Source organism: Madurella fahalii (genome assembly GCF_045866475.1).
Source record: "Madurella fahalii IFM 68171 DNA, scaffold_5, whole genome shotgun sequence".
NCBI lineage: Eukaryota > Fungi > Ascomycota > Sordariomycetes > Sordariales > Madurella > Madurella fahalii.
The window spans coordinates 211,821-229,264 of NW_027263975.1; the positions used below are offsets into that span (position 1 = coordinate 211,821).

Genomic DNA, 17,444 nt, shown 5'->3' on the forward strand with positions numbered 1-17,444 from the left:
AATGTTGGCGACCGAGTATCTAGTACTACCTAGTCAGCTTTGGTGAGTTAATGGCAGGTGTTGGGAGGACGACCACACCGCGACACGGAGGGGTACTAAGTGCTCTCCAACGGAATCCTGTGACTCGATCTCGTTGGGATAAGATCTGATATTGACCCACCTCGAGCTTTGCTTATTGGGCACTCTGTACCCGCTAGCGCAGGCTGTGAGGGGATCTCCTCGGAAATCGGGTTTTGTGCATGTTAAAAAGCGCAACCGCTCCCTAGCGCTGGTTTTGCAACAAGTTGCAGGTCGCACAGCCTGTTCTCCCCCCGCGGAAAGCAGCGGAGTTGCCGGGACTTCAGGTAAGGTAGTGCATGATCCGGCAGCCGCTATCCGGACTGTAACTTCGAGCGGGTTTGGCCTTCGAAAGGACACTCACACCTTCGCCTATCCCTTGGCCCGACGACCGGACAATTCTTTATCTCAACTTGTGACTTATCACCGAACCCCTCCTTTTCGGCACCCCACCCATCCCCACCGCGCGCGGGAAGCCCGTCAGGCACCGCGATCGGAATAGCTCCGGTGCATTTCCGGCGGCTCTAGGGCGGCTGGACCTCCGCGCTGATTCAGTTTAGTTCCGACAGCAACTGTGCATCTCCGGAATAACGGCGAAGGTGGTACTTTGGAACTCAAGTTCATGTTTTAGCAGGCCATCCCCTACCGCCCTACCACGACGAGTTCCAACCACCTCAAAGGTGGAAATGTGACCAACGCAAACCCGCAGCCAACCCACACGCCCACATCCGCACCCCCTGAAAGCATCGCCAACGGTCCGACATACCAGATCTGGTACATTCCCAGCACAGCACCAAGCCATCCTAATAGGAACGAAGCCGAAGCTGCCCACCCGACAGGCAGATACGACTTATCCTCCCAGCGGGACCAGTCAAACCCCTTGCTGCGCCGAAATATGGCATGCTCCAGCGCGACAATGACAATCATGAACTCGACCCAGTAGCCCATGAGCGCGAGGAAGTTCTGGAACAGTATGAACAGCACCTCGCGGCCGGCGAGCGCTAGTACCATCTGCAGAACGATCACCACACTGACCCACAACCAGCGCGGTACCACTTTGGCGTAGCGACCGAGCACCTGGAATCCCAATGCGGCCGAATACGTGCCAGGGACGCTGTTGGCGATGACACCGAGGGCTACGATGACAGAGCAGAAGAGCCCGAATCCTCGAAGCGGTGCAAAGCCGGCGACGATGAGAGCGCCGGTCGAAATTGTGTTGGCCTCCGCCCATGACGCGTGGTTTGTGACTCCAGTAGCCAGTCCGATCCCGAGCAAGTAGACGAAGGAGAAAGACATCCAGAGACCAAAGAAACTTAGCAAGAAGACCTTGCGCCTCGGCGTGCTTTCCGGGTAGTAGACATAATAGTCGGACGCGGCGGCAGCCCACGAGTTTGGAGCGTAGAGACACAGGCTCAGAAAGGAGAGGCGGTTCGCTGCGATGGCAGGTGCTTCGCCCTGAGACTGGCTGGACGCGTCGAAATACGGTCCCGCGCAACCAATGAGTGCGAAAAGGACCAAGAGCTGGGGGATCCCAGCGAATCTGATGGGGTTCCATTAGCAATTGCAGTGGTTGCGGTCGGAGAGGAACTTAACGAACACACCTCTCATATTGGTGAAAGATCTTTATGCCAAAGACAGCAACAACCCAGCACACGAGGGAAACAACGACAATTCCCACAGCAATCGTCAAGCTTCCCCCGCTTACCGCAGAGAACATCTGTCCGGCGATAATGAAGCTCAGCGTGATGTAGCCGACCATAAGAATGACGTTGAGAAACGTTGGCAGCTTCGACGGCCAATACCCCATGAAGTATCGAAGCACGACCTAAGCAAAGTCAGCGAAGCATCAACCGAAGAGAAAGCCCACATGTGCCAATTGGGAGGCGGTTACTTGCCATGGTGCGATTCCCGCTCACCGGGCCCCAGATGCTCATGTACGCAGTTGAAAGACTGCCCAGGAGAGCGCCAAACACGGCACACAGCGCGCTATCCAGAAAGCCTAAGTGGAATACTAACGGCCCTAGTAGAGCGATGGCGAGGTTGTTCACCGAGATATTGGCGCCGAACCACAGAATAAACACTTGGGCGTCTGCCATGGTTGATGCCGGGTGCCGCTCAGAGGGGAGAACCCGCGCGATACCACGGGCTTCAAAGCCATGGAGGCTCTCGAGGCGCGCATTGAGCCTCGTGAGGATGGATGGAACTTGGAGTTGCGGGCCGGCAATGACTTGTGATGGTGGTCCGTCGCTTGCCCCGTCAGTGAGAGCGGTGACGATCTCTGGCGTGGTGTAAAGCTGCTTCTTAACGTCTCCGTCGTTGGTGGAGGTCATCGCTGCACATCCCTGATAGATTGGGATTGTGGTAGCCCAAGAAGACGAGCGAAAGCCTTGAGAGCATCGAGCATCACTGCGATAGCGAGCAAACCTTGCGATTTATCTCGACCACCACAATCCTGGTATACCGGGGTGTGCCTTCTTACCCCTAATGAGCGGGGTATGGTCATCCATGACGGCGGCTCGCACGGTATATGAGTGGTTGAACTCCTCGACGGCATACCTGCAGGTCCGTCGCGAGTGTGGCAACCGGCACTTGTCGAGTGCTGTCTTTCGTCAGCTGCAAGCCACAGGGTAAGCTATTTGTAACCCCATTATCTGAAAGCGGGTTACCCCGCTGGATTCTGTTCACATCCGGAACTTGGGTCGGGCTTAGGCTGACATGCTTCCAAACCACCCGCATTGAGGTGTCACTCCTCCACGATCAATAGCGCATGCAGGTGGGGATCTTGTGTCTTCCACAAACGTGGTTACCAATGTACGGCACGGTGTCCAGGTCCGAAGCCAAAGAGCGGGACGCTTACAAACAACTCCACGAGCGTTTCATTAGGGACTCAGCAAGCAGCCACTCCACTCGTCTCACGATTGCTTGAACTCTTTGACGCCTGTCTGTCAATTCTAGCTCGGTGAGAATGGAGCCTCTAGAGAATGCGGAGAAATTCGCTGCGCACCACTTCGACTTTGTTATTGTTGGCGGGGGCACCGCTGGGCTCGCCGTAGCAGCACGCCTGGCTGAGAACCCCGCTCTCACAGTTGGGGTGCTCGAGGCCGGTGAGAGTGCGGCGGACGATGACCAGGTCAACATCCCCGCCTACTCGGGCCGTCCACTTGGAGGTCCCCTCGATTGGCACTTTGAGACAACGCCGCAGCCAGGCCTCGGGGGTCGAAAGCTTCCATGGAACAGAGGAAAGGTGCTCGGGGGATCGAGTGCACTGAATTTCATGACGTGGAATCGTGGAAGCAAGGAGGACTACGATGCTTGGGAGGAGTTGGGTAATACTGGTTGGGGTTGGGAATCCCTTCTGTGAGTCGGTGACCGCCCGCAATTTCCAGGGAAGCAACCTAACCACCTCCAGGCCGTATTTCAAAAGGGCCGAATTCTTCCACCCCCCCCCTCGCTGAGTACCGGGATAAGCATCAGACCTCCTACAACAAGCCCTCCAGTTTCCTCGGCGACAGCGGGCCCATACATATATCCTACACGCGTGATTTCTCCCCTTCGCACGCTTACTGGCACGCAACGCTGAACAACATGGGCATCCGATCAAACCCTGCCCATCTGGACGGCTCCAACATCGGGGTGTGGACAACTATCTGCGCCGTGAACCCGGAGAGCGGCACGCGTTCCTACGCAGCTCATTACTGCTCGCCACCGCCCGCTAATCTCCACATCTTGACACAGGCGCTAGTAGAGGAGGTCGTTCTTGAGCAGCGGGGCTGCGATGGGTGGACCGCTACCGGGGTTCGATTCATATACCACGGCAAGACGTTTACCGTGTCGGCCGCACGAGAAGTAATCCTTTCCGCTGGGAGCGTGCAATCCCCACAGCTCCTCGAGCTCTCTGGAGTGGGCAGACCCGACGTATTATCTGTTGCGAAGATCCCCCTCAAAGTGGACAGTCCGAACGTCGGCGAGAATCTCCAAGAGCATATCAGTGAGTTGGCTGTCATTTTCCTCCGCGGTCGCCGTGTTTTATTTTCCCGATAGGCTGACCTTATTCGGCAGTGTTGCCTCTTATCTTCGAGGTTGACCCGGAATTGGCACAGTCAGATGACTTGCTTGACAAAGACGTCCTCGCTGCCGCGCTTGAACAGTATCTGCGAGACCGCTCAGGCCCGCTCACCGTCCTCCCATGCTCCATGTCCTACCTCCCTGTCTCCCAATTCGTCACGGTAAGGGATTTAGAAAACATGTTGGTAAAGTCAAAGGACATGGCTTGCTTCAGACCAGATCAGAGGTCAATCCTTTCGAGTCGATTTGCAGCCGACAAAAAGCTCGGGCAGGTCGAGTACGTGTTCGACCTGGGAAATTGGAACCCATCTTTCCATCCAGACGCTGCCACTGGCAAGCGCTACTGCACAATGCTTCAGATACTCCAGTACCCCTTCTCAAGGGGCTCTATCCATATCATCCCGAATAAAGACGGCTCGGAGTCCAGCGCTTCCCAGCAACCTGCAATAGATCCTCAATACTACACCGGACCTCACGGAGAACTAGATCTCGAAGTCATGATTCACGGTGCTCGCTTCGCACAAGACGTCTGCCGCACGAAGCCGCTCAGCGATATTATTCGCGGCCCGGCCCATCCCTCCGAGTCAGTCACGGCGGAGGAAGACCTGCGGGCTTGGATCACACAAAACACAATCACAGACTGGCATCCGATAGGGACGTGTGCTATGGGCGGCCGTGAGGGCAGGGCAGCTGGAGTTGTCGACGAGCGGTTAAGAGTGTACGGGGTTAGAGGTCTGCGAGTAGTTGACGCCAGCATTATGCCGCTTCACATCAGCGCCCATTTGCAGGCTACCGTATATGCTATTGCGGAGAAGGCGGCAGATATGATCATTGAGGATATCAAAGGAGGATGATCGGGGGGTTGCGCCTAGTTAATTAGCTCAGCATTGAGTCCGCGACGGCAACTGATCGGGATGTCGGAGACCAAAACACAAAAAACTATCCCAATCTGTGCGCCCCTCCGTTCCCGCCAAGTAGCCAAGGGATTGCGATTGGGGGAGCGCCAATTCTCCATGAATGCATCCTGAGGCATCTGCGGCGCGATAACCCGGGGCTGCCAACGCGGAGCTTCAGCCTCCGACATTAGGCCAGGAACCCCACATATCGCGGTGATTCTGAGAATATTGCCGTGAACCTGATGTCAAATTCTGGGATTGAGGATGCTATTTAAGATGCAGATCAGCCGAACGACGTCGACCTGACCTGGTTCTCGGTCTGTGGGCAGCAGCCGAATCCGACCCAAGTCAACATGGCCAGAACTCTCAAGTATCTGTTCTGCGGCATCGTGGCCTTGTCAGGCACGAATGCTGCGCCATACCAGGGTAACGCTAGTAGTAGTTCGCGCACCTTTGAGGCCGAGGATGCGCTCCTGTCTGGGACCAATATCGACACGGCGCAGGCCGGGTTCACCGGTAAGGATACGTTCCTTTGGTTACTCGGAGGCGGCAAGCTGACTATCATCAGGCACCGGCTACGTTACTGGCTTCGACGAGGCGAACGACAAGGTTACTTTTAACGTGGACAGTGACACCACCCGGTTGTACGACCTAAGTATCCGCGTTGCTGCCATCTATGGCGAGAAGCGCACCACCGTGGTGCTCAATGGCGGGGCGAGCAGCGAGGTCTACTTCCCCGCCGGCGAGACCTTTACATCTGTCGCCGCCGGGCAGCTCCTGCTGGACGAGGGCACCAACACGATTGACATCGTCAACAACTGGGGGTGGTACCTCATCGACTCGATCACTCTCACACCCTCTGCACCTCGTCCGGCCCACCAGATCAACGAAGCACCGATGAACCCGGCCGCCGACGATAACGCCAAGGCGCTGTACAGCTACCTCCGTTCCATCTACGGCAAGAAGATCCTCTCCGGCCAGCAGGAGCTGTCGTACGCCAACTGGATTGCCGAGCAGACCGGCAAGATGCCGGCGCTCGTCTCGGTGGATCTCATGGATTACTCGCCATCGCGCGTCGAGCGAGGTACCGTAGGGACGGCAGTGGAAGAGGCCATCGAGCACCACAACCGCGGCGGTATCGTCTCGATCCTCTGGCACTGGAACGCGCCGACGGGCCTGTACGACACCGAGGAGAACAAGTGGTGGAGCGGCTTCTACACGCGGGCGACTGACTTTGACGTCGAGGCGGCGCTCAGCTCGACTACGAACGCTAACTACACGCTCCTCATCCGGGACATTGACGCCATCGCCGTGCAGCTGAAACGGCTGCAGTCAGCCGGAGTGCCCGTGCTCTTCCGGCCGCTGCACGAGGCCGAGGGCGGATGGTTCTGGTGGGGAGCGAAGGGGCCCGAGCCGGCCAAGAAGCTGTGGGCGCTGCTGCATGACCGGCTTACCAACCAACACCAGATCAACAACCTGCTCTGGGTCTGGAACTCCATCTTGCCCGAGTGGTACCCGGGGGATGAGACGGTTGATATTCTAAGCGCAGATGTGTATGCGCAGGGCAATGGGGTGGGTGCATTTCGTCTGCCTTTCTTTCCTTTTCGATCTTGGCTTTCCTTCCTCCCTCGGTCTCTTTCCTTTTGAGAGATCCTGCTCGTTCTCGGCTACGCCTGGCAGTTCTCGTTACTGACCCAATCTCAGCCAATGTCGACGCAGTACAATCAACTCATCGAGTTGGGCCAAGACAAGAAGATGATTGCCGCGTCCGAGGTGGGGGCCGCCCCTCTTCCCGACCTACTGCAAGCCTATGAGGCGCACTGGTTATGGTTCGCCGTATGGGGAGACACGTTCATCAACAACCCCGACTGGAACTCACTCGCTACCCTGAGACAAGTGAGTAGAGTGCTCTATGGCTTTACGATAAGACCCAAATATAACTGACAGTCAATAGGTCTATACCAGCGACTATGTTCTCACCTTGGATGAAATACAGGGTTGGAGAGAAGCCTAAGGGCCGTGGCAGGGTCAGGGTCTAACTACGTATCTATTAGTATTGGCTAATGGCCACCCTATGACACTGATACTAGACTAGGAAATATTCTATTCGAGTTATGTCAGAGTCCACTTAATGTACGAAGTGTTATATCCCCTGCTGTGGTAGCTGGGGGTCACAGTCCAGATCGGCCCCCATAATTATGTGACGGCTTGTATACTGTGGTATTGACCACTGCGTGTCCAAAGCCAAGGCCAGGCGGTTGGAGAATTGATATGGAGGACGACCGCATCTACCCTCTAGCACCTGGCAGCTCGTCCTCTGCGTAAGGTATGCGTTGAGTGGAGCCGCACAAATGATTGTCGGGACCCCACCTCCATGCAGGGTTGACTGGCAAGACGTTTGCATGGGGCAGATAAAACGGCTGGGTTATAAGTCAACACTCCTGTTATTCTTACGTCAGAGTCTGGACCAAATGCTCTTTCTCGGCAGACGCAACTCGGCAGCGCGCATCCCACGTACAGTACTGCGTATTCGCTACTGCTGCTGCCAGGTCCTGGGGGCTGTGCTGCCAAGGCTGAATGTTGGGCGAATCGCGTCACGGTTGATAAGTACCAGCCCAAAAAATCCCTGAGCCACACCAGAAATCTCATCTTCAACCCAGAGAGGTTCGAGATCGTTCTGGCACCAGATCTCAGCCACGAGGCAAACATGGACAACCCCCCAGTCCCCCCCGCGGCGTCTCCATGTCCTGACGAGCGGCCGCCTATCTACAGCGAAGACGGCGATCCTAATGGCAAAGACCCTGAAGAAGTCGTGCAGCCCGCTGTGTTTGTCTTACACGGGCGCTTCGTCTATGCCGAGACGGCCGCCGGCGAGGCGGACTCGGAGCCCTTGTACCAGCTCTCAAGGGCGATCCACGCGCAGGGGCGCTCGACGCTCACCATCAACTTCGATCGGTTAGACTACCGGGTGCGCACCGCCGCGAACGGCTCGCCGGCGGTCTCGAAGCGTGAAAAAGAGCTTTATCGCATCGAGGCCCGACTGCCTTTTACGTGGACTTTCGAGGTCCGTCTAGTGCCTCTCACGCGCAAAGCGCTTGGCGAGGTGCAGATCACCAAGAGCCCGATTTTCCATCATGGCTATCGGGCTGTGAAGGTGCTCTCCGACGCCCAACAAAGGGCTCTTGAGAGACAAGGGAAGAAGCCTAAGAAGGGCGAGTACTATTTTGCCCTGAAGGAGCATGGGAAGGACACTTGGTTGTGGACCGATCCGGACGGGGTGCTAGTCGCTAGCCAGGTGAGCGGCATTCCGAGCGGTGGCGAGGGAGTCGAACACAAGTTGCGCGTCATGGTGCCGTTGACGCGGCGCACACTGGACGGCCTGGTGGCCATGTGGTGTTCGTGGATGTGGCATCTCCATAACAAGGCCAACATTCCGAAGAAGACGTGGGAGGATCGTCAGTCTGCCGTTTCGTCTCGCCGTTGTCAACGACAACCCCTGCTAATGAGCGACACAGGCAAGCGAATAATGCAACAACCCCGGATGTTGAAGAACGCCGGGCTTTATCAATAGCACTACGCAGCGGGCGCTACGATGCGCTGGGAACTTGAATTGTTAAAACAATTGAATGAGACCGCTGAAACGACTTGAGTATGGGGTGGAAGGGAAGGGGACCGGGATAGCTAAGGGGTCCAGGAAGAAGCGAAGTTTACCTTCATCGGGTCCAATGGTGGCATCTAAAACACAGAAAGTCTTAGTTCAAGGTATGTCGAAATAATTGTCTTGGAAGTTAGATATCTCTCCACCCGTGGTAACGCGTTGTCATCAGGACGCATACTATGATACTAGGTATTTACCTCGTCTAAGTTCCTACGTCGAACCCGGGCTGAATGTATAATTCCATCTTTAGGAGTAGTGAACAGCGTTGCTTGGTACCTAATTACTTTAAATAGGAAAGGTTGTGGTGCAAAGTTCAGTTCATGTCTCCAGTTTATTTATAGTGTCCCAACCAGTGCTCTCGGCCGAGAGCTGGTGGGTGATTTCCTTTGTATTAAGTAACAGCGGTAGTGTGAAGGCAGCGGGCTATGGCGTGTCCAAGCTATTGGTATTTCAAGGGCAGATCTGTGCTCTCTAGAGTCGTCTATACTTGGAGAGCAGCCGCTGAGTAAATTTCCGTCATGTCAAGCAACTTTCACCGTTACCGGCAAAGTCACAACTACAATGCCCCGCCCCCGCTCACCACCCCAGGTACCAACCTGAACGGCGCGTCCCAACGTTAACAACCACCAGCGCGGCACAACCGACCAACGTCATCTTGGATACACACTTACGACGCGCCTGATCTGCCAACTCTCGAGGTCATCTTCGTACCCACGACGCACGAAACAGGCACGAGTACGTCTGTCACGCCCCAGCAATTACCCGTTTCCTCGTCGTCGATTCGTCGCGATGGAAAGCTTCACGGCGCTGTTCACAAAACCTGACCCTCAGGCACAGGTAAGCCGCTCCTAGCCCGACCACTCTCATCAGAATCAAGGAGAATCACGGTGTTTGGCGTGGGAATCCGCTGACAGGCTGTGCAAAATAGCTCCGAAAATGCACCGCGCTTATCAGGTCCAACGCCCGCAAACTGGACCGCGACATTGCACACATGAAGCAAGTGGAGAGACCAAGACGAGGAATCTGATACTAGAAGCGAGCAAGCGGGCGGCGCGAGACTCTCAGCGGCAAGCGCAGGCGCTGCGGGAGATGCGGGGGTTCGCGCGAATCTTGATCTTGCAACGCAAGACATCCGCTCGCCTGGTTACATCCAAGGCTCAACTTCAAAGCGTGCAGATGCAAGTGAGCGAGGCTTTTGCACTCCGTAAGATTGAGGGTAGTATACGCGCTAGTGTTGGCGTTATGCGCGATGTTAACTCCCTTATCCGCCTCCCCGAGCTGGCGGGTACGATGTGAGAGCTTTCAAGCGAGTTGATAAAGGCAAGCATTATCGAGGAGATGGTGGGCGAAAGCCTTCCCGGGGATGACCTTGTCGAGATGGAGGAGGAGACCGCAGAAGGCGAGGTTGACAAGGTGCTGGGAGAGATCCTCAAGGGCCGTCTAGACGTAACCGGGAAGCTTCCTGTTACCCCTATCGCCCAAAAACTCCCTGCCGTCAGCCCCTTGCAGGAGGAGGGGGGTGGGAGGAAGAAGACACGAAGGCTATGATGGACTAGATGAGGAACAGGCTAGAAGCCTTGAGGAGCTAAGCTCCTCGCTCGCATGCTTTGGCTCCTCTCCATTTTGCTGCCCTGGTTTTGTTTTCTTTCTCCTGACGTATCCAACACGGAACAACTGGGGGATCGGAAAGAGCTCTCGAGCCGCTTTCCCCTTTCCTTGATGGAATAGTAACATGGTAATTCTATTTGTTCATTTGCTTCACTTTACTTAGAGACAAAATCTCGCACGAGTACGCCTCGAACTGGTAGGAGTAAAGGGCGGTAACCAGAATGGAGCACGGGAGGTGTATCCGATGATGGGGCTCCAGGGGCCTTAACTGCTAACATAACATGAACTTTGCTGTTTTGTTTTGTATTGAAGACGTCACACGGACCCATATGCCGACGATCCCCTTACAGAGCAATGTGGCAAATGTCTTGTAAGCCCTACAGACGGACATACCAGGCAATCTGATGATTCCATAACGAACTGGCGTTGCCACCTGATGCCGGTACAAAAAGCTCGTCTCTCTGATACACGACGTACTCAAGCGAAGAATCTTTGCGGAAGAGAACGTAGGAAAAGAGAACAAATGTTTAGATGGGTCGTAGTGTCGCTAGTTCTGTCCATGAATTATGCTGTCACCTGCGATAAGCAGGGACTAAAGCAGAGCTCAGGATTCCAAGTGCTTCCACTTACCTTAGGCTTAATTAGAGATGCACTACGGATTCTACCCGTTCTGGGAGCATGCCATGTCTCGTGACAAGACTGCTAACAGAAAACCCAACCTGTCCGCAGCATGCTCAGTCGGTCCAGCTCCTTCATAGCCTACACTCGCTTCTTATCCCACAGAGCAAATCCAGCGCGCCTCCACGCGCTCAAACACACCAAGCGGGCGCAGATGGTGTCCCAATCGGCCGTCGCATTCGCACGGTGGGTTCGGAGGACACCTTGACTAACGCCTCTCCAAACCAATTCACGTAACGTCCATCCAGCGCATCCGTCCAGCCAAACGGAGGTAAGTGCACTGCGTCTCCAACGAAATGAACCGTCCTGCCATGGCCAGCGTCGCCTTCCTGGCGCTGTTGCCCGAGTTGGTCTCTCGCCGGGTCTGGGAATCTAGCCAATCGTTGGACTTGCCAGCTGAGCCGCAAGCAAAGTAGTGAATATTGCAGGGCAAGCTGCCGGTAGAGAGGTATAGGCCCGCGGTCTATGGATGCTTCGTCCCTTGGTCGTGACAGCGACGGCGGGGTGCGGAGTGCGGCGTCGGCGAGGCCAGGGTGCTCCCGCATGTACCGGACCAGGCAATCCACGTGCGCCATGAGATCGCCGAACTCGGTCTCCCCGAGTGGCTCCACCACCGTGTTCGCTGGGCCCGGGGCCGCCGCCGCCGCCGCCGCCTCTTCTCCGACAAGCCAGAGCGCCATACACAACCGTACAACGAAGTAATCTGCGTGGTCGACCTGCTGCAGTTCCCAGGGTTCGAAGGCGGCAAAGAGGCCCAGTCGCACGCCTCCGTGGTCGCTTGTGTTGCCGATGGCGGCCGTATCCCGGTGCATCCAGTGAGAGGTACGCCTCGTCGGTGCCCAGGCATTGCAGACGATCTGACGCCGGTAAAACGCCCTCAGCACCCGCAGCCGCTCAGTGCGTGAGGGTAGGGCGGCGACAAGCCCCTTGGTGCCGAATGAGCGAAGTTGGGTTGCAATGTAGACACTGGCGAGGAAATTCATATTGTGAAGCGCGCGGCAGAGGTCAGTCAACTCCACCAGACTTGGACAGGCATCGCGCCGGCCATCTTGACCGCTGTTCAACATGTCCCGGTACACGGCGGTTGCGGTGTGGGTCCCGTCCCAATACGTCATCCACTTCCCGGGGTCGCCGGGGTCCGCGTAAGGAAAGATTTGGAGAAACAGAGCATCGATTACAACCGCGCCGAGCTCATTCTGGAGGACACGGAAGATAATAGACGCTTTTCTCCCCTGAAAGCTCGCATAAATGAAGCGGCAGGTGGTGATGAAGTTGCCGAGATCTCGCACCGAGTCCATCTCGGAAAAGAGCATGTCGACAAGCTCCGGTGGAAGTGAGGTTAAATAACAAGGCTCCCTTTCGCGCATTTTTAACCCTTTCGCTGACATGACCGCTCCAAGACTGTCCCCCCTCCCTTGGTTGCAGTTTGGTTTGAGAAGGATGTGGATGGACGTACGTAGTGACCATGCAGCCATTGGGCACAACACGACCTTCTTCACGTGACAGCGCGAGCAAACTGCAAACGGCAAACTCAACGTTGGGAAGTTATAACGTTGTAATTAAAGGTTTTTTTTTTTTTTCTTAGTATAAGGTACTTCACCACATTAGGTTGCAACGGTAATGTACTGGGCTGCCTCTGTTTTGGATCTCTATTTGCAAGCGCGTGAGACCGTTCGAGATGAGCCTCTCTCACACGTAAGTCATTGGTAAAATGTACAACACAAATACCTGCTTTTCACAGGTATCTAGGTAGGTACTTTTAGGGCAAATGAGGTTGACCCTAGAATTGGGCCGGTTCAATCGGGAATTAGTGAGGTGCAGCTTTCTCCTATACCGGACAGCGGCCCTGCAGGGAGGGCAGCGGCAAGGGGTCCAGGCCATGAGGTGTCACGTCTCGCCGGCGCTTGAGTTTGCATTCAGGGTGCCCATCACAGGTAGGTGATCTGTCACGCTCGCCAATCGTAGCATCAGGCCTGCTCTGGCTACCGCCGAGCCACACCATTTCCAAACCAAAACGTTCACTTAGTTTATCAGTCAGTACGATCGACATCCCCTCAAAAGCTAAGATTTTTGGTAACATGGAAGCAACACGCGCCCTACTTTGGAAAGGTATGGTCTGAATGGGAGAATGAGGTCCCAACGATTTGCTGATAGGGCTTCCTGGAGAGGTAGCCGAGGTGTGTGGGTCCTCCCTAGAGATGAAGGAACGGCCCACGCTCGATCATGCAGTTGTCGGGGGGCATCATCCTTGACAATCGAGGAGGATGTGATCTTGATGATGGTGATAATGATTTGCTGTCTTTTGCCCCTAGCAGCTTTCTCGTGCACGCGGGTCCCTGTCCGATTACAGCCTGGAGCAGATAGCCGAAACGAGCTTGCACCCTCTCAAAGATTTAACGAACCCTCTCGTCCAACTGTTGCAGCGCACTATCAACCATGTCATCAACATCGTACTCCCAAATCCTGTGAAACCGCTCCGTGATCTCGCGGCCAAATTTCTCCGGGTCCCTTCCCACCTGCGGGTCCCTCCAATGAAACAAGTCACAAGCCGCCCGGGTCGACTGCACCACGCCCTGCGTGCGCTCATACCTCACGTCATCATATACCGCCAACGCCGCCGCCACCAACATCCCCCTCCCCTCACCCTCCACCCCCACCCTCTCTTTTACCTCAGCCAACAGGCCGGCCAACACCAACGCATCCTCAATCCCCATCCCTCCTCCCGCCCCGAGATGCGGCCCGGTAGCGTGGGCCGCGTCACCCGCCACGCACACCCTCCCCTTGACGTAGCCCGGGGCAGGGTGCTCGGCCATGTCGAAGATGGCCCACTTGTCCATCTGGTCGGGGAACAGGCCCACGATGCTCCGCACGGCCGGGTGCCAGTCCTTGAACGCGGCCTCGGCCTCGGCCCGGCTCCCCGGCCCGGTGTGCTTCATGCCTCCGCCGGCGGCAGCCGACCAGGACGGGTTGGGGTCCGAGATCACGGCCAGGATGTTCAGCACCGAGTTGTTCCCCACGGGGTACGTGATGACGTGCGCACCGGGACCGTTGTACATGAAGCGCGTGGAAGCCCTGTACGTGCCGATTGCCTCGACGGCATGGGCCATGGGGACGAGAGCGCGGTAGCAGAACTTGCGCGTGTAGTGCGGGTGGGCCCACGGGGGCAGCTTCTGGCCCTTGGTCTTTGGGCCGGGGTGGATGAGTTGTCGGACCCGCGAACGGATCCCGTCGCAGCCGATGACGGCGTCGGCGGACGCGGTGGTGCCGTCTTTGAAGTAGAGGGTGAGTTTTCCGTCCTCGGAATCGGGCTCCAGGACGGTGTCGATTTCTTTGCCAAAGCGGACAGCGTCGTCCGGCACCAGCTTGGCCCATTCTTCGAGGATGTCGCACCGCCGGCAGCCCATGAAGCCATCCTTGCCGACGTGGAGTTTGAAGATGAGCTCCGCTGAGTCGTACCCGTCAATCCACTGGAAGTAGTCCTCGCCGTTGGGGTTGGCGACGCGCTTGAAGGCGGCGAGTGCCTCGGCGTTGAGGGAGCCCAAGGCCCGTTCGGCGTTGGGGCTGAACCCGATCCCCGCGCCGATCTCACGGAAGCCCGGGGCGCGCTCGTAGATGGTAAAGGAGACGTTGCGCGCTTGCAGGCCTAAGGCAAGGTTGAGTCCCGTGATGCCCGCGCCGATGATGGCGACGTGCAGGGGCTCATCTTGGACGGTAGTGGTCGCTGAAGGCATCCTGAGCCCGATAAAAAGAAGGCTACCTTCGGGTATTCTGCCGATGCTTCTGGAAAGCCGCTTGTGAAGATAGGGATTCCCTTCTTCTCGGCTCTGAGCAAATTAACCGAGGAGTCGGCGCCATTATCGGGTACCTACCTTGGTGCCTTATTTACCCCCAACTACTAATAGAATACCTGCGCTTGTCAGGGCGAGCTTGACTCTTGTGCCCGGAATCTCCAGTGACGAAAGCGACGCGGAGTGTGAGATGTAAAAAGACGCAGACGGAAATCCACGATGCAATTCAGGCCGAGCATACGACTCTCTTGCTTATGGATGCTAGGGTAAGCGAGAGGGCGGCCGGGTGCTCTGCAGATGTCATCGGCCTTGGGTGGGGTTAAACGCATCGGAGTCCGGTGGTGATGGTGTTACCTGATTGCACGTGCCGAAGGATATCTCTGTTTGGGCTCCAATCCATCACAATGGCGTCTTACCGTAAACACCTCCACTGCGTAACTGCGTATCTAACTGCGTAACTGCGTAACAGCGTAACCGCGTATGTCCGGTCTTAATTGTTAAAGGCCGTCCCTAAGCCTCTAACGGCTGCTGACGCGGACTAAAACCGTTCATCGCCCAATGTCGTCAGTTGCAACCATTTCCTCCAACCTCCCATTAGAACTTGCAGAGACATCGTTGACCACTCAAGAAATGACGCTCGTCGAGATACCTGCTCCCCTCACCAAGGGCAAAGTGCTACTGACTGGTAATCGCATCCATTTATAAGACGACGCTTTTCAAACAAGGGGTAGCTGACTGTTACTTCCCTGCCAGGCGGAACCGGCTTTGTCGCCTCGCATGTTCTGGACTGCCTGTTAGATCATGGGTACATCAAAACCGAGCGATGGGAGAGAAAGACTATGAGCTAATTTGCATCTTGGAATAGCTTCAAGGTCGTTGTGACAGCGCGGTCGGAGGAAAAAGGGCAACGCATTGTCCAGTCGATCGACGAGGACATGAGAAAGCGAGTCTCGTATGCCGTCGTCGAAGATGTTGCGAAAGAGGGCGCGTTCGACGAGGTGAATCAACCGCCTTGCCATCCAGATGAGGTTATGACGTCAAGCACTAATGCAAACGCCAGGTTGTCAAATCAGACCCGCCACTGGACTATGTTGTCCACACGGCGTCTCCCTACAAATTTTACTTTGATGATCCGGTAAAGGAGTGTCTTGACCCGGCCATCAAGGGAACAACCGGGATCCTCCGGTCGATAAAGGCTCATGCGCCAGGCGTCAAACGGGTTGTCATCACGTCCTCGTCGGCTGCCATTCTCAGCCCGCCCAACCATCCCACCAAAGTGTACAACGAGTCCTTCTGGTGCGACCTGACCTGGGAACAGGCGATGGATCCGCATCACGCATACCGAGCAAGCAAGGTGAGTTCCCATACCTAGTTACCATTGATGGATCACAAGCGGAACCGCTGACTGCTGTCTCAGAAATTCGCCGAAAAGGCCGCCTGGTCCTTCGTGGATACCGAACGACCCAACTTTGACCTAGCCACCATCAACAACACGTACACGTTCGGGCCGATCCCCCGCACCCTGGACAGCCTCGACGCGTTGAACACGTCCAACCAGCGGATCCGCGACTTGGTGCAGGGCCGCATGCGGGAGGCCATCGAGCCGACGGCCCCCGTCTTCACGTTTGTCGACGTGCGCGACGTGGCGCTGGCTCACGTGCGGGCGCTGACAGTGCCCGAGGCCGGGGGCAAGCGGTTTTACGTTGTGGGCGGCTTCTTTTCAAACCCGAGGTTGGCCGGGATCATCAGGGAGATGTACCCCCAGCTCGAGGATAGGTTGCCGCCGGCTGACGTGAAGGATGATTTCCCGGACGATCATTGGGAATTTGACAACAGCCGGTCCAAGAAGCTGCTGGGGTTGGACTACACCAGCTTGGAGAAGAGCGTGGTAGACACGGTTGAGTCGCTTTTGAGGTTTGAAGGGAAGCAGGCAGTCCAACGTCCGTGATCCAGGGGCTAATCACAACGGAGACCGAATTCGCCATGATTACGAGGATGGCGACCATAGCCGCAAATAATTACATCGTAGCGACACTGATAGCAGTCCTTTCCGTTCCTTAGAGTACCGCATTCATTCAGGGGGAGCAACGCATGCACGGTTCGGGCTAGAAATCGGTTTAGTTCGCTCCGGAAGGATCGCGATCCAATCTTGGATCTGTCAATCTTGTGCCGTCGTTCTATCCGGGTACGCCCACTTGGCGCTTGGCCCTTCGATACCGTTTCTACCTTACCTTACATGCCCATGTTAATTACTCTGCAATCCTCATCCGAGGCAAACGTCCACATGGACTCCAGCTCCAGGAATGCAGAGTTTCTTGTACACACCGCCCAGCTCAGTGCGCGTTATTGTTACCAAGGTTGTCGACAGTAAAACCCCCTGGCAGCATGGACCGGCGACGGATGAGGAACTCTCCGACTCACCGCTGGCCGCCCTCGCATGTTGAAGGATACTTGCTTGGTCACCGCCTCGGAACATGCTCTGCCCGTAAGTCGGCCCGTATTGGAATGTTGACGACAGTGGGTTACGTGTGGTGGCACTGAATCGAAACCAGAAAAGGCATGGATGGTTGAAGCACGGCAGCGACTTTAGGCGACTCCGGGGCGGATCGGCGCAACGTTTAACCTGTTCCCAGTGGCCAAGTAAGACAAACATGCTGTGCCGTTGACCCTGTTTCGTTTCGTCCCTTATTATAC

The 17,444-nt window shown here is 56.1% G+C and overlaps 9 protein-coding genes across 9 annotated transcripts; 6 read left to right on the forward strand and 3 right to left on the reverse strand.

The window, feature by feature from the left end:
* Positions 1-699: 699 nt before the first annotated feature.
* Positions 700-2,387, reverse strand: TPN1 (Vitamin B6 transporter; the record flags this gene model as incomplete). Its single annotated transcript, XM_071064022.1, has 3 exons — positions 700-1,597; positions 1,659-1,882; positions 1,953-2,387. The coding sequence occupies 3 exons, from the start codon at positions 2,385-2,387 to the stop codon at positions 700-702; spliced, it is 1,557 nt and encodes a 518-aa protein (XP_070920123.1).
* A 635-nt stretch (positions 2,388-3,022) lies between these two features.
* Positions 3,023-3,512, forward strand: MFIFM68171_08603 (uncharacterized protein; the record flags this gene model as incomplete). The annotated part of the gene is made up of 2 exons (XM_071064023.1): positions 3,023-3,414; positions 3,467-3,512. The coding sequence occupies 2 exons, from the start codon at positions 3,023-3,025 to the stop codon at positions 3,510-3,512; spliced, it is 438 nt and encodes a 145-aa protein (XP_070920124.1).
* Positions 3,513-3,642: 130 nt separating this feature from the next.
* Positions 3,643-4,976, forward strand: MFIFM68171_08604 (Glucose-methanol-choline oxidoreductase N-terminal domain-containing protein; the record flags this gene model as incomplete). Its single annotated transcript, XM_071064024.1, has 2 exons — positions 3,643-4,045; positions 4,117-4,976. 2 exons carry the CDS (start codon positions 3,643-3,645, stop codon positions 4,974-4,976), a joined length of 1,263 nt encoding a protein of 420 aa, XP_070920125.1.
* A 395-nt stretch (positions 4,977-5,371) lies between these two features.
* On the forward strand, positions 5,372-7,032 carry MAN26A (Mannan endo-1,4-beta-mannosidase man26A; the record flags this gene model as incomplete). The annotated part of the gene is made up of 4 exons (XM_071064025.1): positions 5,372-5,534; positions 5,587-6,590; positions 6,723-6,914; positions 6,973-7,032. 4 exons carry the CDS (start codon positions 5,372-5,374, stop codon positions 7,030-7,032), a joined length of 1,419 nt encoding a protein of 472 aa, XP_070920126.1.
* Positions 7,033-7,725: 693 nt separating this feature from the next.
* On the forward strand, positions 7,726-8,627 carry MFIFM68171_08606 (uncharacterized protein; the record flags this gene model as incomplete). The annotated part of the gene is made up of 2 exons (XM_071064026.1): positions 7,726-8,477; positions 8,534-8,627. 2 exons carry the CDS (start codon positions 7,726-7,728, stop codon positions 8,625-8,627), a joined length of 846 nt encoding a protein of 281 aa, XP_070920127.1.
* Positions 8,628-10,014: 1,387 nt separating this feature from the next.
* Positions 10,015-10,224, forward strand: VPS24_2 (Vacuolar protein-sorting-associated protein 24; the record flags this gene model as incomplete). Its single annotated transcript, XM_071064027.1, has 1 exon — positions 10,015-10,224. One exon carries the CDS (start codon positions 10,015-10,017, stop codon positions 10,222-10,224), a length of 210 nt encoding a protein of 69 aa, XP_070920128.1.
* A 762-nt stretch (positions 10,225-10,986) lies between these two features.
* Positions 10,987-12,329, reverse strand: MFIFM68171_08608 (F-box domain-containing protein; the record flags this gene model as incomplete). Its single annotated transcript, XM_071064028.1, has 2 exons — positions 10,987-11,043; positions 11,196-12,329. 2 exons carry the CDS (start codon positions 12,327-12,329, stop codon positions 10,987-10,989), a joined length of 1,191 nt encoding a protein of 396 aa, XP_070920129.1.
* A 1,026-nt stretch (positions 12,330-13,355) lies between these two features.
* Positions 13,356-14,693, reverse strand: MFIFM68171_08609 (Salicylate hydroxylase; the record flags this gene model as incomplete). The annotated part of the gene is made up of 1 exon (XM_071064029.1): positions 13,356-14,693. One exon carries the CDS (start codon positions 14,691-14,693, stop codon positions 13,356-13,358), a length of 1,338 nt encoding a protein of 445 aa, XP_070920130.1.
* A 687-nt stretch (positions 14,694-15,380) lies between these two features.
* On the forward strand, positions 15,381-16,698 carry GRE2_2 (methylglyoxal reductase (NADPH-dependent) gre2; the record flags this gene model as incomplete). The annotated part of the gene is made up of 5 exons (XM_071064030.1): positions 15,381-15,435; positions 15,504-15,555; positions 15,616-15,748; positions 15,811-16,104; positions 16,168-16,698. 5 exons carry the CDS (start codon positions 15,381-15,383, stop codon positions 16,696-16,698), a joined length of 1,065 nt encoding a protein of 354 aa, XP_070920131.1.
* Positions 16,699-17,444: the final 746 nt, after the last annotated feature.